At 47.1% G+C, this 24,020-nt stretch overlaps 1 protein-coding gene across 1 annotated transcript; it reads left to right on the forward strand.

Annotated features, from left to right (window-relative positions):
• Nucleotides 1–15,563: 15,563 nt before the first annotated feature.
• LOC115324372 lies at nucleotides 15,564–19,127 on the forward strand. The gene is made up of 2 exons (XM_029984903.4): nucleotides 15,564–16,370; nucleotides 18,973–19,127. Exons 1-2 carry the CDS (start codon nucleotides 15,581–15,583, stop codon nucleotides 19,050–19,052), a joined length of 870 nt encoding a protein of 289 aa, XP_029840763.2. The 5' UTR covers nucleotides 15,564–15,580; the 3' UTR covers nucleotides 19,053–19,127.
• The last annotated feature ends 4,893 nt before the right edge of the window (nucleotides 19,128–24,020 follow it).

Raw genomic sequence — 24,020 nt, forward strand, 5'->3', positions numbered from 1 at the left:
GAGCATCCACAACGCATTGGTGTTTCTCGCTTTTTTTTTTGCGTTAAAAAAAAAGTTGTTATATTCGCGTTTTTCTGGTACGGTAAGTCGTATAACATAAGCTATGAAAGAGACAGATATCGTTTGGCTAAGTGAACATTTTAATTATTTGTGTTAGATGAACGTAACTACCATAGAAAGCAGTCGATTCCTGCCTGAAATAGCACATTTTCACACTCAATTTCACACTCTCGTAGCGTTATAATCGATAAACATGTCTTACTTTTTTTATTTTCTGAAAAGTAATGTTCATTATTGTTTTTGTAACTCAATTGGCGCGTGCTCAATCATGCCACATGTTTTTTATTTTTTTTATTTTTAGGTTTCGCTATATTGTTTTTATTTTTTTATCACAGCCAAACACGTGCATATACCGCCGGATCTTAAGTATAGTACATCAAATTAAACTAGCTTCCTGAAAGAAGAAGTATCATTCGGTGTTGTAAAATTCATTTTTTTATGGCATAGGAGGTCAGATTCTCAAATCCTGGACAAAAAATATTTCTCACCACATTGTTTTTTCTCGCGTTTTCGAGATAAAACTCGTCAGCCTTGCCATGCTGGGTTAAATACGCGAGCGTCGGCAGTCATTTAGGAAGGAAAGATCAACGCAAACATTTTTACTCGCTATTCATAAATTGCCACAGTTCGTCAGAATCTTAATGATATGACTGCATAGTGAAAAAGGCAAAAAGAATAAAACGATGCCGGTCAGTAAATGAAACTTCCATAACGGGGCTCGCCAGTTTGAACAGCAAAGCGCCGATGCCGGCCAGTCACTGAACTGCCATGTAAATACTGGCCATCAAAGGGTATATTAGCTTTCACTTCACAAAATGCTTTTAATTCTTGTGATTGTTTCCTGTTCAGATAAATTCTGGATGAGGTTGATATAAACCATACACTTGATGCAACCTAAGCCTTTTAAAATAGCATTTGCTAAGGTGTTCTGAAGGTCTCAGCAATTGATTTATGCTCAGTTGAATATGGTCCATCACCTTGAATTCAAAACACTAGCTCATTAGAATAGTTGATTCACATCCAACTGAATCTTTAGTATTCCTTTGGTGCTAAGTCGCAAAATAAGTTTTAAATGATCTCAAGCAAGTATAAGTTGTTTTGCAATCTTCAAAGAACTTGCACATGCACAAATTAATATATAGTACACACTTGACAGAGAAATAATCTTTGCTAAGATTTTTTCTTCAATGCTCGCCAAACAAAAAATATGTGAATAACTGTTAAATCACTCTCTAAACAGCGTTTCTCTTCAGAAAATATTGAAGGAGTATCCGATTAGAAAAGAAAATTATATAAACAAATTATTCGCAGATTCAAATTCAGAATCTAGAATAGGCAAGGTTTACATAAAAACATGTCTCCGTGTAAAAGAAGAGGGATATTTTTTTTTTTTTTCATAAATACGGAGACAAGCGCGTGCCATCTAGCTTGTTGCACAGATCTCGCCTCAAGCGGACAGTATTGGGATTGTGTTCGCCTCAAAACGCCGCTCGACAACACCACTCGGCCCGGGCCTTGTCAATTCTCCACATGGGGCGGTCACCACCTTTGGCCCCCTTGGCGACCGAAGAACCGGGCAGTGACAGACGGTCCCAGGAGCCCACTTGTGCTTGATACACAAGTGGCGCATATAAAAACACCTTCGTTTGTTCTAAAAGCAATTCCCCCCACCTGGGGTGGGGCACCCTAGCACTGGTGTTCCTTATGTGAACGGGGGGGGGGGGGGGGGGGCGGGGGGGGGGGGGGGACATGAAGGACCTGGAAACCCTAGCTTACCCCAATGGAGGACGGAGCCCCTGAGGCGGGGAGCGCAGCGTGTGACGTGAGACGTGTGACGTGGGGACGACGTGAGCCCGCATGACGTGGAACGACCCAGATGTGTGGACGCATGACGTGTGACGACCTGAACTGAAAAGGGATGGAAGTGTGACGTGAAGCGTGTTGACATCTGGGGAGTAGGACGTGGAGTGGGTGACGAGGATCGTGACGTATGACGCGTGACATGGGACGCTGCGTGGTGATTCGAGAAGAGGCATCCATACAAGGTGAAGGTCTGACATAAAAGTGGGGAACCTTCGTATCTTCCCAAGTAGAGAGGCGCCCCCGCAGGATGGCGGAATGGTCCCCAGGGGAGCCGAGGGATATAAAAGTGATCACTGCGACGGGGCTGTGTGGTTTATGGTTGCCATAGGGTGACCGTCGGACCCGCTGTGAGACACACTCGTGTTTTAGTAGCGGAGGCGGATAGTGAGTCGGGCATCGGTGATGCTTTTAGCACCGGCTGGCTATTCCTGGGCCTTCCACTGGCTGTGCAGATTGGTGGTTTCCTTTATTTCCAATTAATTTCCAATTGGCATTTTCAAGAAATTTCCACTTGATCCAAGGATCCAGTTCATTTTACTTTAAATTGGCTTTAAGTCTGCGGTGCGAAAGCGGGAGCGGACCAGAGTCACAACATTTTTCTTATTTCTATAGGTCTCAACATATCAAAATGTTATAAAAGCAACCTTCTTTGTTTTTGTTTTAAGAGCATAATTGGGTGCCAGGTCTTTAACAAGGTCATGTAGCATAATTTGTAAAAAAAAAAAATATATTGTCACAAAAACCACGACTAGTATTGGCTCTACTCAGGCAAGCTTGTTGGCTAGGACACTCACATTGCGTATCTACGATATATTGATGAAAGCCTTTGAAGCTGCTTGCATGTGCACCAGAATAGAATGTTGACCATGAAGGTATAAAAAAGGAGACTGCAGGAAGGCTATCGAAGATACTGAAATGACACTTTCCGATTGTGTGTACATCTAGCTGTGGCATCGAGTTAGTTCTTGTTTTTGTTTTCTTTATGTGGAAAAATTATATAAAAAAAGGTTATTTGACAGTTAGCAAAAAAATTTTAAAAAATAATTAAAAAATAACAACGCAGTTTTAGCATAATAATGAACATGTATAGAGTGCATAGAAAAAGCTAGATAGAATTAGGTAGCGATGACTTGCGCAAAAATCACCATGATGTCACCTTTTTGGCACCGCGTATCAGCGCGTTGTCTTCTGCGCTTTGAGCTCTGATCGACGCAGCCCTTACGGGATCGGGATGGATTGTTTGCAACTAGATGTTTCAACCATACGCATGAAAGTCTTCGGCTTCAGACGGCTGATCCGATTTTCTTTTGGACACGATATGGCAAAGTATGGTTTGTGCAAAGCGTATATTTTCAGTCTAGACTTCGTTCAATTTGCCTTCTAACCAAATTTGGCAAGGAATGGTTTGTTCGAAGCGCATATTGTGTGTCTGGAATTCCGTTAATTGTACTTTTAACCGGATTTCAAAAATAACGGTTTGTGCAAACCGGAGTTTGTGTGTCCGGATTTTTGACACTATGACTTTTAACCGATAAGGAAAATCACGGTTTGTGCAAACCGGAATTCGCCTGTCTGGAATTCCTCCAATTTGACTTTGAACCATATTAGGAAAATCACGGTTTAAGCGAACCGGAATTTGCCTCTCCGGAATTCCTTCAATTTGGCTTTGAATCGAATTCGAAAACTCACAGTTTGTGCAATACGGGAGCCAGCCTCTCTGGTCTGACTCCGGTTCGATTTTAGTTTGGATTTCACTATCCGGACTGATTTCAAACCGTTATTTTTGCTAGGGCAGTGTAAGGCTTAGCGAGGATGCCAGAACGCTGCGGAAATCGTTGGTTTTACGCGGAACGCTGCCGCGATTGAGCGGAACGGAGTCAGCATAGTGTTCGACCAGGCATATAGCTCGCACCACTTGTGGTCCTCCAATGTCTCCCCAGCAGCAGTGGCTAGAAAGCGGTCAAGGGCCTGGAACCCGTTCAAACAAGATGCTGCTTTCGGGGCACGATGATCAGCGAATAAAACAAAAATTAAAGATGACTAGATTTCTCTGTAATGCCGAATTAGAGCGCAGCTCTTGAGGATGAGGAGGGGAGGGTACGGAGGAGAAAGTATGCCTCTCCTACCCCCTCCCCCGGACCCTCCAATCCTCCTCTCCTACTCCCCTCCCATTTAGCGGGAGATTTTCGCTAAATTTCCCGCTAAATTTTGCGAAAATGTCCCCGCTAAATTTAGTGTGGAAACTGAATTCCTGTAGAGGTCACGTGACGTGCATTTCCCAGCTAAATTTAGCGAGGAAAGTTTTCCGGCTATATTTCACGTGACGTCACAGTCATTCATCTGACGTCACACGTGACCTCACGTAGAAGGGCACGTGTGACCGGAAACTAAATTTGGCGGGAAACTTTTTTTCTTCATTTAGCAGGAAAATTTTCCCGCTAGTTTATGTGGAAATAACTCTCCAGGTTGAGTGGTGTCACGTGTGACATCATTGTGGGAAACGTCCTATAATTTAACGCGCGGTTACGCCAACGGCGATGGCGGCGGCGACGGCGACGTCGCTCAAACCCGTAAACGGGCGCCTAAGAGCTGCGCTCTAAAACACAACACAAGCGTTTCGTAAGCCGTATTTACTTTCGATGTTGGCTTCGCGCCGAACTAGGGGCATTTACTCTTCGAACTAAGTTATGCAGTCTTCAGGTTGTCAAAACTTCCATGTCGAAACGGAGTCCACCGAATCCCGCACACATCGCGCGTTTTGCTCATGCCTTTGCTATTTTTTCCGTAACAACTCCTTTGTCAGCACAGCATATCACAAAGAAGTGGTAAGAGGATCGGGATACTGAAAGCCACAGATAGGAAGCTCAAGCAGACTAACTGCACTTACCTCAACTATGCGCCGCTAGCTGCCGTCCAATTACAAGACAACAGCGATATTTTGCTCGCTCGCGCAGCTGTTGCGCTTCTCGCACCTCGCCATGCACACACTTATATTTCAAATTCCAAAGCATTCACTCACATCAGCGGAACAGACCATGCACGGGGATCACGTAGAGGGAGCATGCGAACACGGACACGAGCGTACACTACACCACTTACTAACTCCATCCTCCGCTCTTTTGTGCCTAGCTGGTAGTGCATCTATCTGTAGCGTTTTCAACTGACAGCAGAATGGTTTCGGTTTCTGAACTTTCCGTGCACGTGGATTCGTACTATGAAAGTTCATCGCACATACGGTAAGTTCTTTTCATGTGATTTATTTCATTAATTCAGAAGTAGTTTCTAATTTGTTTAGGATACCCCAGACCCACTTTATGCTAACACTGACCTCATATTTTCTATGCAACACATTCTTTTAGGTTTGTGCCAGCTTTGTCACAACATGCGGCCTGCTATTGTGGCGTTGAATATTGTAATTGAAGTATGTACGTATTTTACACTTGCTACACATATAGATTATCGAAAATTATATGGCAAGGAACCACCAGGAATTATAAGTGAAAGCGACTACAGTGAGCTGTCTGAAGATGGCAACGACCTTCACGTGCCACCAGGAAAAGGAACTGTAACCGTGCATGACTTGTCATCATCAGACACGGCCAGCCCCAAGAATGAAAAAGCAGAAGTCTAACACCCCAACTTAGAAAAAAATTTCGTCTATGATCCTGACGACGCGAAATTTTCCGGTGATACCACAGTTCCACAAGAAGTTACTGAACTCGACACGCCTCTTCTACACTTCAGGTATTTTATTACGCCTGACACTGTGAAGTACATAGTCGATCAGAGATACCTATACTCAGTACAGTGTGAGCCAAACAAGCCAGTGTGCGTAACTGGAGCAAAACTTGAACAGTTCTTTAGAACCATTCTCTTTATGTCCATTCTGAAGCTCCCAGCTGTAGTGTTGCGACCGAGGCCGAAGTGACGAGGCCGAAGTGACGAGAAATTTAATAACGCTTTTATTATACGAACACATGTTTATATAGGTAACAACACTAGCGACACACACACAATCAAGGTTGACAGACGTAATACAAAACGTAACCCTTGACTTGCTCCAAGGTAATGTCTTCGCACAGCGACTGCTCGAATTGCTCCTTGGTCAAGCAGAGCGGTGCAACGAGACCCACGACTTCTTCGTCGAACGAGACATCTTCCTGAAGAGCAGAGACTGGAAGGCGGGAGAGGGAGTCCGCCACTTGGTTTTCTGAGCCCTTGCGATACTCTACAGTGTAGTTGTAGCGAAGAAGTCGCTGAGAGCACCTTGCGATGCGAAGGCGGCGTCTTCCAGAGCCTTGAGACGACAGAAGGGAAACCAGGGCTTGATGGTCTGTACGCAGTGTAAAAGGACGACCCCAGAGGTAGGCGTGCCAATGCTCGCAAGCCCAGACGCATGCGAGTGCTTCACGTTCCCCAACTGCGTATTTCCTTTCTGCTGGCGAAAGCGTGCGGGACGCAAAAGCGATTGTGCGCAGCCTGTGACCATCCAGCTGCTGAAGAACAGCGCCAAGTCCGATGTCTGAAGCATCCGTGGACACGACCACGGGAAGACTGGTGTCGAACATCTGAAGCACGTTGCTGGAGGCCAACACGAACTTGATCTTGTGAAAACTGGCGTCGACAGCGTCGCTCCAGATGAAGGGCTGGTTCTTGCGAAGCAGAACTCGCATCGGCTCTAACACGTCAGCAAGACAGGGGACGAACTTGGCATAGTACTCGACCAGGCCGAGGAACGAGCGTAACTGCGCAGCGTCGGTTGGGGCAGGTGTGTTCAGAATGGAATCCACCTTCTCTGGCAATGGCGAGATGCCTTCTGCAGTCACCTTATGTCTTAAAAAAGAGAGTTCTCTGACGGCGAATACACACTTGGCGTTGAGCTTGAGAACCGCAGCCTTGATGCGGTGAAGAACAGTGGTCAAGTTGGCCAGGTGCTCTTGCTCACTTTTGCCGAACACTATGATGCCGTCGATGTAGAAAAGAACGCCAGGGCATCCTTGAAGGATCAGTGACATCATCTGTTGGAAAGCGGCTGGAGCCGATGCCAGGCCAAAGCATATACGCTCGAAACAAAAAAGTCTATCGTGCGTGACGAAAGCAGTGAGGTCACGGATGTCTGGATGAAGTAGCACCTGGGCCAGTTTTCTCGAACGCGAACCGTGTTTTAAAGTTAACTATTGTCCCTAGAAGGGGGAATTCCAGGTCACGCGACTGGGAGAGCAGGGGCGCCGAGGGAGGAGCAGTACCTAGAAGCAAAATGGTCGCAGCGTCGATTAATGAGGGCTAATAGTTCTGCTTGGTTCTGCTGAACATTCATATCAATCTGGCTGTTATATTAATGACGCACCATCAACCTATTAGGACGTCAAGCAAAGCGATAGTTCAGAGGGACTACTAAACTAACCGACGGCAGCATTCCGCGAACGCATCATTCTTCAGCAGTCCGGGATCCAAGACATATGACGGTACATAAGCCATGCAAGTGTTTTTATGGTGAGTAAAAAAAAAAAATGTTTTGCGAACGTGTTGGTACATATTTATACTAAGACGTTTAATTTGTTACACTATGCACGCCAACTCGTGAGCAGCGATTACTTTGCGGAGAAAGGGGGTTATCCTCAATAAAGTCTTCATTCCGGGTGAACAGCTGAGACATTGTACTGTTTTTTTGTTCACAGTGCGCCGACAGTATGCCGACAACATTGAGGTTTCTACATATCCCCGGTGGCCAGCAATTCAACGGTGACGAGAAGCTTAGCTTCCCGTCACCGGTGAATCGGTTGGGCAAACGGAAGAGAGGGCAAACAGTTGAGATCAGCAGGAATCGCAGAAACGTGCGTCGGAAGGAACGAAAAAGAGACTACAGCACCGGCGTTGCCAGACTGGAAGAAACACGGAAAAGTTGTGCGTTGTTTATGACGAAACATATTGAAGGAAATGCTTCTTACATTTTCGAATATTCGTCGGTTGTGCGTTGTTTATGACGAAACATATTGAAGGAAATGTTTCTTACATTTTCGAATATTCGTCGACAAACTCTAGCATAGTAGCTAGAATTTCTTCGTACCATCGGAAGCAAATAAATTGGTCTTCAAGTACAACATTACTATATTTTGACTTAAAATACCATACTAGATCGATGACAACCAGCGGAAAAAGAGGATGAACAAAATGACTGGCTTGTTTCACCGATAGATGGCGCATCTTATTGCCCAATCAAAAATAATTATTGTTCTTCTATATCCAGCCGTTTATTACAGTACCTAGGTACTTTTCCCTTCCTAGGCACCGTGGTTTACCAAAATGGGTTTACCATCGCTTCGAGAAAACCGGCCCTGGTGGTAGGCCGACTCGAGATCCAACTTCGAGAAGTGGGTGGCGCCGGCTAAACTGTTCAGCAACTCTTCTGCATGTGGAAGAGGGAAATTGTCCGTGACGACGGCTTTGTTGGGCTGGCGAAGGTCAACGCAGAGTCGAATGCGGCCATCCTTCTTTTTCACGATAACAATGGGAGACACCCACTCGGAGGCGTTGAACCGCTCTATCGCATCCAAGTTTTCCAGGCGACAGAGCTCTGCAGACACTAGAGGGCGGAGGGACAGCGGAAGACGCCGGAGCTTCGATGCGACAGGTGGTACCGTGGTTCTGACTTTGACCTTGTGAATATAACCCTTGGCAAGTCCAAGTCCTGGAGCAAAGAGGGATCCGAACTCGCGGGCAAGAGTCTTCGGAAGCCGAGGGGGTACAGGAACAGTCTGCGTTGCGGAGGTCTGGTCGGTTTCGCCTGCAGATGGCACCGATGTTGTCTCGAAGCAACGAAGGGTAGAGCCTTCGATGTGAAGGTCTAAAGCCTTGATAGCATCGATACCGAGGAGAGATGTGCCTTGCAACCGAACGTAGAACAGGAGGCGCGCAGCACGTCCCTTGAACATAACTTGAGCGGAAAAGCAACCGCGTACTGGGATAGGCTGCTTGGAGTAGTCAAACAGTTTCACTCGTGGAGCAGAAAGCAGCGATTCTGTAGTGAAGTGCCTTTTGAAATGGCTGTCCACCAAAATCAAGACCGCCGAACCAGAGTCGATAAGGAACGTTAACGGCTTATCATCAATAGAAACGTAGATAAAAATGCCGGTGCGAGCACGACCAGTGACGGAAAGGACGCTCAAAACTTCGTCATCATCGGATGAGTGGCGGCAGTCAACTTCAGCCACGGCGAGCGCGGACGAGTGTTGTAGCTTGTTGCAGACGGAGCGAAAATGGCCACGCCTACCGCAGTGAAAGCAGCGCTGATCTTGCGCCGGGCAGCGCGATGACGAAGCACGATCCTGGCGGGAACCGCAGCGGAAGCAGAACGAGGGAGAATTAGGTGATCCGCGCGAGCGCTTAGGGCTGACAGAGTGACAGTGGTCATGAGACGCTGACCTTGGCCGGCGGTCCGGGAGACGCGTGAAACAGCTGAGTCACGGCGTGGCGCTGGGCGGTTGCTCGCTGGCGGGGATGGCTGCCAACGGGAAGACGAGCGAGGCCGCGTTGGCATAGGTCGGCGCTGATTGTCGTTTAAAGTTACTCGCTGAACTTGGCTAGGAGTGAACTCTCGCACTTCCTGAGCCGCTTGTTCGAGCTGCTGTGCTAACAGCACGGCACGCGAAAATGAGAGTGCCGAACCTTCGAGAAGAAGGCGCTCTCGAAGGTGCTGGGAAACGATGCCTTCTAAAAACCGGTCGCGGAGAGAGTCCTCGAGGGCGGCAAATGAGCAACACGGCGCGAGCTCTCGTAGTGCGGCAACGTACTCAAGGACAGACTCGCCTGGTTGCTGGACGCGACGACGGAACCTGTGGCGTTCGACGACGACATTGCTCGCAGGTGCGAAATGCTGTGTTAAAACAGCGACGGCTTGGTCGTACGAGGACAGTGCCGGAGAAGGCTTGCCGCTGTCTTCGGACGTCTTCGCGGAGGCGGCGGCGGGCGGAACGGTTGCGGAGGCGTCCGAGGAAGGCGGCAATGAAAAGAAAATTCGCTGACCTTGAAGTCCGAGGCTGTGCAGCAGCAGGGCCTTGCGACGCTCGGGTGTGAAGTCGGACGCTCCAGAAGCCAGGAGAAAGGTCTCGAACATCCGTAACCATTGCGGCCACGCAACGGCTGGATGGCCCGGCGCCGGGAGGAACGGCGGCGGCGGAGCGAGCCCGGAAAAACTCATGCCGCGAAGCTACCGGCAAAGTAACGCGCAACGCCGCATGGGAAACTACTAATCCTCGTCGCCAATGTAGTGTTGCGACCGAGGCCGAAGTGACGAGGCCCAAGTGACAAGAAATTGAATAACACTTTTATTATACGAACACATGTTTATATAGGTAACAACACTAGCGACACACACACAATCAAGGTTGACAGACGTAATACAAAAACCGAAACTACGACACAACACCAGCAACGAGACGTTCTTTGAGCAGTCACATTGGGCTATTTCGGACATTCTATCGTGACCCCCTCGGAGCTTAAGCGATTCCTTCGTGTCAACGACAACACCACATTTCTCCCCACTGGTTAAACATCTCACAACAACCTGCACAAAATCACACTGCCTCTGGACATGCTGAAGGCGCGGCTGCACTTGGCTCCAAAAAAGGAGTATCTCGCGGTAGATGAGCAAATAATCCCGACGAAATCAAGATCGTCAATTAAACAATATAACGCAAAAAAAAGAAAACCACTAGTGGGGTTATAAGGCATTTCTACTGAATGGAATATCGGGATTCAGTTATGACATTGAGGTGTTTAGTGGCGCTCAGAACAACACCGTACCGGTTGGGTGTCCAGACCTTGGCGTTAGCAGCAACGCAGTCTCGCGACTGTGCAAGACTCTTCCTGAGCGAAAAAACCATAACATTTTTTCGGCAACTGGTTCACCGTGTGAAACTTGGAGTTCAACTCACCAAGAGGGCTTGCTTTCTTTAGTAACAGTGAGAGCAAACAGATTGCCTGGGTGAAATCTGCCAAAAGAAGCCGCGCTGAAAGCCAACGAACGGGGCAGCATGACTGAACGAGCCGCAACAGTCGAGGTGTCGATATGTGTGTCGTGGCGTGGTATTGCAGCAAGGTAGTGACCACTTGTACAGCGTCGTACGGCGATCGCTCCGTCATATGGCTAGTCAGAAGGTTGGCTACCTTGAGTTTAGCGATTGATGGACGATGTGTTACCTGAGATGCTCCATGTATTTTGCTGATGCTCTGACGGTCTGAGGTTTAGCCACGAGAAGACTCTAGATGGGGCGCTGCACTGACTCACTGTGAGGGGCGAGGAACGAGGAGACGTTGCTTTTGAAGTATGAACGATTTACTTGACTCACGCTAAAAACCGTAACACCAAACGCAAACAAAATAATAAACACAAGCCAACTCCTGCCCTCCTCACGCGCGGCGATTTTACACATAATGAAATTTAAGTAAAAGAACTCACACAGCTTTCCTTAGTGCGCAGGCGCTACTTACACATAAAAAAGCGGCACAGCAGAGATTCGAAGGTGTTGTCCACACTGGACACTAGACAGGAACGAAACAAAAGGTATAACGCAACGATAGTTCTAAATGTATACAATTCTACGGGGGTGAGAGGTGCGAACCTGGGTCCGGAGAGTGGTGTGGGTGACGCGGGCCCGTTGCGACGCTGGTTGAAACGGGGAAGTCTGTGTGTGCTTGGATGCTCCGTGCGATGCTCCTCGGCACCATACTCATCCACGAACACACACACTTGGGGTCCTGCAGAGCCGCTCCGAGCTCTTCCCGCGTTCTGCCTTCCGCGGCACCCGCTGTCGCTCCAAACTTTCGCGTCGCGTCCACCCACCGGTCCAGTCTCGGCATCACTGCCTTAACTCGGCTCAGAGCCTAGCCCAGATCATCCCTTTTCAATTTTTTCCTTTAAAAACAACAGGAAAAAAAAACCTCCCAAATCGGGGACAAAACACATTGCCGCACCCTCTTCGAGAGGGAACATCGTCCCTGGTTCCTAACTAGCGGAGGCCCTCGAAACAGCACAATCCAATGGGCCCAGCTCTCCCCTTTACCCGCGAGGCAAGGAGCGACCGACATCCGGATGCGCTCCCAACCAAAAACTAAACACAAAAAAAGAAAAAAAGTCAAGTTTTGTGACAGAGGGCCACATATGTTGGGCGTACGAGCCGCCAATATCAAAGTAACGCATCCTGCCGTTCGAGCCTGCTCACTCGAAAATAGTCAAAAAGGGCATTGCTAACACCTGTCTGGAGGCGTCCTGAAAAGATCTTCCGAACACTCTGCACGACAGCTTAATTTACAGATTTCACTCCTGCAAAAAGCAGGTTTTTCACAAAGCTGCCTGGCTGAGGTTGCGGAAGGACTGTTAAAGCAATTCAAAGAACCAAACCAATAAGCAAAAAAAAAAAAGCCTAAACTAAGACCTGCTATTATTCCTTACTTGCATGCCATGTCCCATATTTCAAGAAAGTTGCACAGCTTTCCATAGTTTCTCTGGTATTCTCAGCCCCCAATAAAATTGTTCGTCTGTGACGCAGATTCATTAGTCCCAGCCAATTAAAGAAAAGTGCAGCATAAAACATGAGACGAAAAATGCAAAAGGCAGAGTGTGCCATAAGAGTGGTGTAAAAGAAAAAGCGAACTTGCGGTTCCATGTACATTGGTCTGACGGGTAGGTGCGTCAATGACCGTACACACGAACATGGAGCTCTTATGAGAGCAAGCCCTTCTGGTAATCTGGCCATATATTGAGTCGTCACCCGTGCTCACGAGTTTTGCATGATGTTATTAATCGAGCGAAATATAAAGAAAAAGTGTGCCGAGAGGTTCACGAGGCATTCGCGATTAGAGCAAAAGAAAATGAATGCATCAGCGAAGCCTTGCTTGCTCTCTCAAGGAAAGAGTTTGATTTTATCGTGGGGTTTCATCGATTGTTCTGAAGCATAAGGGATCAAGTTGGTTTCAATGTTTCTAATTTTAACTCCCAAGCGGGAGAACCGCATCAATGACTATTTTTTTCTACATGAGCGAATTGGGCTTTCACACTCCACACAACTCACAGTAAATAAAAAATTGGCAGAACAAGACTTATTAATTCTATAGGCAAATATGTGTTTCTAGAATGAACCTTGCCACAGCAGAGAAAATGTCTGGCCTTTACAGAACATTTCTCTATACAGATGTCGCATAACAGACTAGTCGACCAAATAAAAGCTTTTTTTTGACGCATGTACGGCTAGCTTGCAACAATAGTTCGTGACATGTCAAGAATTCAGTGATGCAATCGCCTCATAGAAGTTCATTACCCTCTGCCGGCCAATCGGTCTCACTTGGACTTTATGATTTTCCCGCTTTTTCCCGCGGCCTTTATCCACCCCATGGCCTGCACCGAGAAACCCCTTCCAGGCTCCAGCGCTCCTGGAATGCGCCGGTGCCCTGGGACCGGAGATCAGGCAGCGTCTCCACGCGCAGCACGGATGCCTTGAAAGGGGAGAGGTGCTCACGCGCCAGGAAAGGGAGCGCGCAGGCCAATCAGCGCGACCCTGGATGGATGAATACGGCTGAGCCCTTTAGATCGGGCGGTAGCTTACGCCACCTAGCCATTTTGTTTTACCATTTAAGCTTAGAATATTTAAATGTGAAATCTATATTCACTCCGCAGTGCAAAGAAAGTGAGGCTATGAAACCCCCTTGCCATCAGTGAATAAGGAAATACCTAGTTTTCTCTCGCTTTGCCTCAAATGGACATTTTTCCAAACGACGGTTGACCTTTCAAGAATTCACAAATAAGTTTTTTCTGCGTTCCTTATTCGCACTTCAAGAAGCGACATATTTGCGCGAGGAGCTATATATGTCTTCCTGCGGAGTGTAGTACTGACCAAAATAGAATTCCAAACTAACTCGCAGTCGTTCGCGCAAAGTACGATCCAGAAAAGATGATATTCTATGTGACTGGAGAAAAATATCGAAGCTAGAAGTAACGTCGTAGAAGAGTGTCCAAAGTTTTTTTATATTACTTTTCTAGAAAATCATGCCACACTTATCCTGCAACTCTAAAGCTTACGAAAAAAAAAAAAGACCGGTAATATTTACAACCGGCGACTTCCACGCACAGATCGCGTACGATCAGCCGGAAAACAGCAGAGCCTTCGAGTAGTGTTCTCATACACACGCGACTCTTTGTTGGGTGATAACGTTTTGAAAGTTCGATAATTATTCTTCTTTTTTTTTTTTTTGCGAAGTGGAACATGATTTAAGAAACGATGCCTTCACATTGTTGCGGGCATATTTCCAAGCACCCTATCTCCGAACAGCTACAAGTGCCACTCGAACAATCGCACAGTGCAGAGACCGATGCGAACTTGGCCCCCGAGCGATGCGAGAGGTGGCCAAAGAAATCCGTCACCAACATGAGTACAGGAAACGCGCGCGAGAAAGGGGTCTACTTTTTTCATAATGAACATGGCGGATTTTGCGGATCGTCTCGCACCATTCGCACAAAGGTGGTTGAGTTAGCGACTTCTAGGTGGCGCGATTGAGCCGTCACATCTTGCGCGCCAGCTGCATCCTTAAAATGAAAAAAAAAAAATTGACGCTCTCTTAAAGCCGAGCTTGCTTTGAGAGCGCATCGATACAGTTTTAAGAACACGTCGAAACAGCTACATTGCGTAATTCGTTTCGCATTTAAGTCCGACCGCAGTAGAGGCAAAGATCTGGTGCAATCAATAAAGCAGCGGTAAATGTGCATTGTCAGGGTGCTCACCGTCTTTGGGCGTTTGCTATCACCATCTAAACTAGAGGTCGGAAACCCGCAGACCGCGAGGCAGTTTCATGCGCCCCCGGCACGACACCAGAGAATCACCTTCCTTGCCGCTTCTTCACACAGATTCAGGAACAACACGGCAGTGTTGACCCCAATTAACTGGAGTTAGACAAGAACAAGCAGCACTTTCTATAGACCGATCTCACGAACCGTTCGGCGCATGCGCGCACTTGAGCAAGCCACCTTGGTCGCCGCCATGACTTTGGTCCAAGGACTCGACAGACGTGATGGAAACGCGGACGCTGTGTGCGCTTACATCTAGGTCCAAAGCCTAGCTGCCGCCGTCGCCTTGTTTTCTTTGACTCATGACGCTGCCAGAACAAGTAGGAGTGTAGCTCTTTTTTCCACTTTAAAGAAGCGTAAATATGCTGTTGAACGTTTTTTTTTTTTTCGGTCACTCGTATTTGAACACGCGACCCAGTCGAAGGGGCACCGGCTTGTCTCGGTATTTTACCCGAAAATTCATTTGGAGTGGTTAGGAGGAAATACTGTAGAATATCATAATGAGTTCATTGGATCCCTTTTGAGACAAGAATCACGATCGTTACTGTTGTGTCATCATGTCCGAATCTAATGTCATGTGTCGGTTAACTGTGACGTCACTCTTTAACCTATAGATAGCGCGGCTGCTATCAGTATAAAAGCAGCCATGAATGTGCCTACGGGGTTGTTGTATTCTTGGCATCATCGAATAAACATGCAAGCTGCAGAACTGAGTACTTCCCTTGAGGCTAAAACAGTGGCGACGAGGATGGGATAGCCGAGAAGACAGAAGCCAGCACTGTCATCGGCAAAAACCCAAGCGCCTTGACCGAGGACCACGGGATGGCTTCGTGCGGCGGCCGGTTCGAGCAGTTCATAGAAGATGGGGAGGAAGACTTCGAGTCGTACGTCGAGCGGATGGAACACTATCTTCGAGCAACGAAGGTGAGCGACGACTTGAAAGTCTCGGTCTTCGTAACGGCCATCGGGAAGCAAGCGTACCGCACGTTGAAGACGCTGTTAACACCAGTGAAGCCAGAACAAAAGGACTATGCGCATCTGGTCGCGGTCCTCAGGGAGCATTACGCTCCGAAGCCGATGGTAATCGCCGAGCGATTCAGATTCAACCGGAGGGCCCAGCTCGAGAAGGAAACGGTGGCGACATACACGGTTGAGTTAAAAAGGCTCGCGGCCACCTGCGAGTTCGGGCAGTTCCTGGATGAAGCACTCCGGGACCGTTTTGTCGCGGGGCTAAAGGACCAGGCAGCCCAAGCAGAGCTTCTAAAAAAGAAAACTCTAACTTTTTCGGCGGCATGCGACATTGCCAGAAGCATTGAACTCGCACGAGCAGAGACCAAGATATTTCAGCCAGCAGCCTCTGAACAACTAGAGGTGAACGCCGTCCAACGTCTAGGCCCAAACAGGAACGTCGGAGCGGCTACCAGGAAGGCGACGATGGAAGTCAACACTGAGAGGCCCGAGGCGTCAGGCTGTTTCCGCTGCGGAGCACCCCATCACGAGTCAAGTTGCCCGTTTCGGAAGTACAAGTGCCGAGCGTGTAGACGAGTGGGACACTTGGCAAGGGCCTGCAAAGCAACGTCCCGTTTGGTGCAAGCCGTGGACGACAGTAGTGGTGAGGAAAAAGTTTGGCTGTACAACATTGGCTCCTGCAGTGCTAGAAAAGGGGGTTACACTACTGAAGTTCGAGTGGCGGGAACAATGGTGACAATGCAAGTTGATACGGGAGCCTCGGTTTCCATTGTGCCTGAAGAGGTGTATAAGCAGTACTGGCCTGGATTGTCTCTCTCAAACTGCCGCCTAAAGTTGAAAACTTATGGGGGCGTGCCTTTGGAGGTATTAGGCAAGTTGATTGTACCTGTGGAGCACAATGGGCAGACCATGACGTTGTCGCTTGTAGTGGTTCGCACGCCGCAGAAATGCGAGACTGTGTTAATGGGCCGCGATTGGCTAGAAGCGTTGAGGCTAGACTGGATGAGCGTGTATGGGGTTAGTCTAGACCAAGTGGCAGGGCTGGTTCACCGATTCTCGGAGGTGTTTGAGCCTGAGCTGGGATTAATCGCGGGCAGTCAAGTTAAATTAGTATTGAAGGACGACACGACCCCCGTCTTTTGTAAACATAGAACTGTACCATTCGCTTTAAGGGAGTCAGTAGAACAAGAGTTGCATGCACTCGTGAAAACGGGAGTCCTGGTCCCTGTTCAGCAGAGTGAGTGGGCAACACCGTTGGTCGTTGTCCCTAAGCCGAACAACAAAGTGAGGTTGTGCGGCGACTATAAAGTGACGCTGAACCCGAATCTCAGAACAGACCACTATCCCTTGCCGGTAATGGAAGACGTGTTTGCAACGCTACACGGGTGCAAATATTTCACGGTACTTGATCTTTCTACAGCGTACCAGCAGCTGCAACTGCACCCGGATTCGCAGTCTCTTGTAACTGTAAACACGCATATGGGCTTGTTTAAGTATACACGCCTTCCATACGGCATCACGAGTGCACCGTCTATTTTTCAGGCTGTAATGGACGAAATATTGAAGGGCCTTGACAGAGTATCATGCTATCTTGATGATGTGTTGATAGCCGGAGAAACTTCGGAAGAATGTTATCGAAAAGTGGAAAGCGTGCTGACAAGGTTCAAGGAGCGCGGTATCAAAGTAAAAAAAGAAAAATGCAAGTTTCTTCAGACGTCGGGGGCTTACTTGGGCCACGTAATTGATAAACATGGGATTCGGCCTTCCGAGGAAAACCTACGCGCAATCAAAGAGGCGCCAAAACCCCAGAACAAACAAGAGCTGCGAGCGTACCTGGGGCTGCTAAATTTCTACGGGAAATTTGTTCCGAACATGTCAGCAGAGCTGAAGCCACTTCACCAGTTACTAAGTGACAGCACCAGTTGGGATTGGACCGTAGTGGAGGAAAAAGTGTTTCAAGAAACAAAACGGTGGCTAACGCACGAACGAGTGTTGACTTACTACGATCCCGAAAAGGACCTCGGTCTTGTATGTGACGCGTCGGCATACGGCGTCGGCGCGATACTCTTTCATAAAGTTGGTACTGAGGAGAGGCCCATCGCTTTCGCGTCTAGGACGCTCTGCAAGGCGGAGCAAGGCTACGCGCACATTGAAAAAGAGGCGCTTGCAGTGGTTTTTGGTTTAAAAAAATTTCACAAGTTCCTCTTCGGCCGAAAATTTTGCATCTACTCTGACCATCAACCACTGGTGGGAATTCTGGGGCATGGTAAGCCGATTCCTGCAATGTCAGCAGCACGCGTGCAGCGCTGGGCTTTGCTGCTTGCCGCTTATAACTATGTTTGGGTGTATCGAAAATCCAGTGATATAGGAAATGCCGACGCGCTTTCACGGCTACCGCTGCCAAACAAAGATGAGTCAGAGTGCGTGCAGTTCTTTTCGGCGCTAGACGAAGCTCCACTATCTGCAAAAGAGATAAGACGGGAAACGCGAAGGGATCAGTTGTTGTCGAAAGTGCTGTTCTACACACAAAACGGCTGGCCTTCGAAAGTTACAGACGATTTGCTAGCGCCTTACTATGTTCGACGTAACGAACTGTCAGTCGATCAAGATTGTGTAACTTGGGGTAATCGCGTAGTGGTTCCGTTGTCACTCAGAAGTAGCGTCTTGACGATGCTGCACGAAGGTCATCCGGGGATGACGCGAATGAAAATGTTGTCCAGGTGCCACGTTTGGTGGCCTCGTCTAACACAAGATGTAGAGCAAACAGTGAAACAGTGCGTCACGTGTCAGCTGTCGCAAAATGCTGCGCCCAAGGTACCCTTGTTGTCGTGGGGTTGGCCTAAGCGTAGATGGGAGAGAGTGCATATAGACTATGCGTATCGCGATCAGCAATGGTTTCTTGTGCTGGTGGACGCCCATTCTAAATGGATTGAAGTGTTTGTGATGAACAGTACTAGTAGTGAGAAGACCGTGGAAAAACTGCGCAGTGTGTTTGCGGCATACGGGCTACCGGAAGAGGTAGTGACCGATAATGGGCCTCAATTCACATCAGCAGATTTCGAACTCTTTTTGAGTAAGAATGGCGTCCTACACAGCAAGTCTCCGCCCTACCATCCCGCCTCCAATGGCAGCGCGGAACGCTGCGTACAAACCGTGAAAAAGGCTTTGTTTAAACAAGTGCTGGACGAGCAGAGAAGCGGCCATGCGAAGTCTCTGCAACATCGCGTCGATCAGTTCCTATTTAGTTACAGGAACACACCCACCGGGACAACCGATGAAACTCCGGCCCAGCTGTTCCTGTCCTGGAGGCCCAGAACAAGACTGAGTCTGCTGCACCCCGACATAGAGCAACGAATGAAAAAGAGACTCGAGCGAACCAAAGAATACGCAGACCAGCACCGGGGGCCCTGGAGAGAGTTCACTGAGGGTGACCAAGTTATAATAAAAGGCTTACGGGCCGGAGATTCCAAATGGCTGACGGGCACAATAAGCAAGCGTGTGAGCCCAGCTACGTATCTGGTTTGGGTTGGGGGGGAAGAGCGGTACATTCATGCTGACAACCTGCGGCCAAGATCATTTCAGGCTGACCTGAGGACACCTAACCGACTGGAGCAGTTTTCGGACATCGAGACCGATACGGCTACAACTGACAATGAATCACCTGACGACCATGACCCGGCACAAGCAGAGAACGGAGCCGCGACACCACGGGCACCTGACCCAGGCCGCAGCATGCCCAGTGCTGTGACTGTTGGTCCCAATGCCCCACCATCGGACAACCGGGCCTCCAGACTGGAAGCTCCGCCGGCTTCTCCACTCTTGCCTCGGCGCAGCACACGGCCAAGCCGACCCCCAGAGCGCTACAAGCCGTAGACTCCACAAACTTTCTAAAGGGGAAGGAATGTTGTGTCATCATGTCCGAATCTAATGTCATGTGTCGGTTAACTGTGACGTCACTCTTTAACCTATAGATAGCGCGGCTGCTATCAGTATAAAAGCAGCCATGAATGTGCCTACGGGGTTGTTGTATTCTTGGCATCATCGAATAAACATGCAAGCTGCAGAACTGAGTACTTCCCTTGAGGCTAAAACAGTTACTCAAGCCGTTTTTGAGCGGTGATGCTGTTCAGGGGCACGCATGTTCGTGTCGGGTTTGATTTGCATGTGCATGCAGTTTCTTTCATGAACGCGCCTAAGGAATGAACAATCAATTTGGCGCAATCTTTTGTGTCCGACATTTGTCGACGTAACAAGAAAGCCTCGCCAGACTGCTTGTTGAATATATGGCTAGCGTTTAGTGCGAGCTCTTGCAACGTAGACATTTCAATGGTTTCCTGACAAACATGCTGAGCAACATTTGGCTTTGAGAAAAATCAGATCACGTTGTTTCTACTTTGTGTTGCATTGCTCGTTGCGCAAGGGTTGTGCGGGAAAGTAGATGCACGGGCTCTTTTTAGAGTGTGACATCTTCAGAAGAGCAGGGTATGACGAGTCTCGGAAATCTCATTATCGTCCCGCAGCCAATAATATCTCCGCATCAGCCAATAGGAATGCCGAAGAACGAATCACGAAGCAAGAAGCGTGAACAAGCTACACCACGCCCTTCGTTTCTTATTAATATGTCTGTTATTATAAAACACTCTAAGAAATGCCTGCTCGTCTGCTTACCCTCAAATCAATCGAAGAGCCAATCTCTGTGATTACGAAAACAGCTCAGCGAATGATGAGGCAGAACATCTGTTTATACCTCAAAATTAAGTCTGCGCTGTGGCATTACGCAATGGAAGGATGACGCTTTGCATTGCGTAATGCCATAGGGCCGACTTCATTTTAAGGTCTAAACGGATGTTCCGCCTCATCATCAGCTGAGCTGATTTTTTGGATCACAGAGATTGGCTCCTTGAGTGTTTTGAGGGTAAGCCGACACGCAGGCGTTTCTTAGAGTGAAGAACCCGAAAGAATCATTCACACAGGTGTGGAAGCGTTGCGAAATTTAAAGACATTCACAACAAATGTAGAAGCATTTTGCCTCATTACGAAATAAATCGAATTCGGGTAGATGAAAGGAATGAGAGATTACGCTGTGATTCTCTGATTACGTGCAATATTAATTAAATAAGCCAGAAAATATGATTTATATTTTTATCGGCATGAGTGGCATGAAATATCGCTTCGAGCACAAACACATCCTGCTGTCTAAACATACCGTAATGCAGTTTCGTTCGCGTAATAGCGTGTTTAGGAGAAAGACAAGCTGTCGTGCCCAATAACTTTGCTTTCGATCATAGTAAAATATTTTAATTTCTTGCGTGTTTATTACAAGTTTTCACGCATAGTTAAACCGGTGAATCATCATGGTATAAAAGTAACCATTAGATCTTCCACCCTTCTCAAAACTTTTAAAGTTTGTTCACACTTTTTGCAATTTTAAAGCAAAATACGGCGAATATTTTGCGTCCTCCCAATTCTTTACAGTCCGTTAATCATATACTGATGAAAGCATATAGTATACTGAGCTCCAGCTGACTTTTCGGCACATGTTCGGCTTTTTCGACTGCTCAACAAGATCCTGTTTCTAGCTCCAGGAGCATTACACATTAAAACTACTTATACACATTTGGTTCGTTTTTAACGCGTATCCGGGAGTAAACGCTCTATGATGTCCCGTGGTCGTAAAACAGGAATCGTATGCATGAATACGACCCAATAAGGATATAGTACATATAGTAAGGCGCTTGATGAAGGTTAGGAAAGATTTTGTTATTTTTCTGATTTTTATATTTCGAAGTATTTCTCTTTTGAATAAAGCACGTCGCAGCAAAACCTGCAGCTTTTTAAATCTTATATTATTGTTCTTGCTAAACATAAAACTCTAATCGCCCACACTCATCTCTAAAAGCCCGTGCTGTTTGAAAACGACTCTTTTGGGGTTTACATATAATTTATTTGTCAGAGCGTACAAGTAAAATGTATGCAAGATATATACTTCAAAACACCTTTAATATATTGGTTTAAACTTCAAAACTGCTGTAATATGTAAGGACAGATGTTGCTTCCTGTGTACTTTTTCCGCAGTTTTGGTTTGGGTTTCGTATAATGTCAAATATATTATAGGCGTCGGTCCGGTCAAGTCAATTGACACAAAATTGCGGTCTTCATTGAGTTTAGACGGTTACTCATTCGGGTTGAGTCCATCGAATAAAATACCAAATGGCTCCTTGATATAGATCAGGGGTGGCCAAGCTGCGGCTCGCGAGCCACATGCGGCTCTTCGCGTGTTAAAGTGCGGCTCGCGGCTCCTCCCCTCCTCTCCCCCCCACACTCGCCCCCGCCTTCCTCCCGGTCACACGAGCAGGTCCCCAAAAAGATAAATGGAACACGTTTTAAATTGAAAGAGAGGTTACGATTTGGTAGTCGTGTGATGCTGCTACTTTACGTACAGTTGGACTGCTCTTGACTCGGATAGATTGAAATTAATTTGAGTTTCGTTTATTGCACAAAACTTTGATCCCCCCCACCGGCGGCTCTTGGAAGTTTCGTGCTTTTTGTTTCCGGGCCTTAGGCCGGATCGGCCTGGCCACCCCTGGTATAGATTTATATCGTAGATGTGGTCAACAGGGAAAATGTTGATACATTAACGTCGTTCGAATAAGAAAAGTAAGTAATAAATACACAAAAAGAAGGGGGTGTTCATGCATGCTCTAATATCTTTCCATTTTAAACAAAGTAGAGTCCGTAATGCGTTGGTAAATTTGAAGTCGCCATTAATAGCATACCTTTGTAAAATATCCCTAAAAATATTCCACATTTCCTCGTTTGTAAATTAAACATCCTCCATGTTTTTAATATTTTTCAAGATATACTGCGGCTCACAAATAGGTCATAGTAAGTGGGGACAATCCACCCAGGTAGCACAGTTCTTTGGGCCTAACTTTGTTTTTTGTCTTGACATTCAGGGCTAAAGAGCACGAAGAAGCCTCGACCGAGCCAAACTTAACCTTCCTTGGCCAGGTTTTGGGTATCTTGGCCCCAGTTCTCCAAACAAGTGGCAAAGTAGACTTCATTGCTGGTAGTTTTGGGTGTCATTTGGCATATGTGGCCATAAATCTCTAATCAAATGCCAGAGTTAGGCTCCACTTTCGATTTTTCGGTTTTTATGTGCCGAATTTGGGCCTAAATCACCAAACTAATTCCATATTTAGGCTTCAATGCGGAACCTCCGGTTCATACGTGGCGCCTTTTTCGAAGGTCCGACACTTTGGCAATTATTTCTCGACACAAAGAAAAGTCATAGAAATAAATGCCAAAGAAAAGTACTTTGGCACTAATGCTTTATAGCAAAGGCCGTATTAGTCACAAGTTAGGCCCCAAGTATGAACAAAGTTGTGCCAATTTAGGCGTTTCTCTGACGGATGCCATATAATTCTTAGGAGCGTCATCTCGCGACCAAAGTAATTTCGTCAACAAAGTCGCGAAGCAAGAGAAGGATCCCGATTTCCTCTGATAGCGAGCTTCTTTTACTAATTACCGAAATCAAGGGAGAATACTGCAAAATGTGAGGCTTAAGTTTCTGTCGTTTTATTGCTGTGATATGATTTATTTTAGAAGCTTTGGTTGACCGATTTTGATAAATATTTTAATGCTCACATTGAAAACACAATTCCAAAAGAACATGCCTTAGCCTATTCCTTCCTATTTTGTCTTTAACGGTTGAAAATTATGCCCTTAAAGCGAACAAGGTAAGAAAGAGATAAATTTAAAATATTGCATATGAATCCTGCACCAAGTTCTTGAAGGCTGTCTACTTTGTCAATTTCTACATCTGTATGTGGATGTCACTTGCTTCGACGGAGGCTTCGAGTCGTTCAGTGAAATTGGTCCACGATTCAACACCTTGGTCGAAAGCGGTAAGAGTTCCAAATGTCAACAACGGCGGTTGCGGCTGTTGCGACATAGTGATTGAGACGGCGCTAATGGCGCTGGTTGAGTTAACAATAACATCCACCGCAAATGCAGCCCTCATTACCTTCTTGTCCCAGTTGGCGTTAGTGGCGTTATAACATCTTCGTAGAACAGCTACTAATAGGCCGTTGCTGTGTTCGACAAGTCTGTTGCTTGCGGCACGGGTAGGGCCTTCAAACTGCGGAACTCTTGCAACTCAAACTAATTGCCGTGATTTGTTGGGCAATTGCCGGCTGTTCCATATCGATAGAAGACTTTGTACAAGTGCATGACCACTTCTTATGTCGACATTGACGATACCGCTTGCGGGGTGATGAATTGAATTGCAAAA

Source organism: Ixodes scapularis, unplaced genomic scaffold, assembly GCF_016920785.2.
Source record: "Ixodes scapularis isolate PalLabHiFi unplaced genomic scaffold, ASM1692078v2 PGA_scaffold5__190_contigs__length_132052651, whole genome shotgun sequence".
NCBI classification, from domain to species: domain Eukaryota; kingdom Metazoa; phylum Arthropoda; class Arachnida; order Ixodida; family Ixodidae; genus Ixodes; species Ixodes scapularis.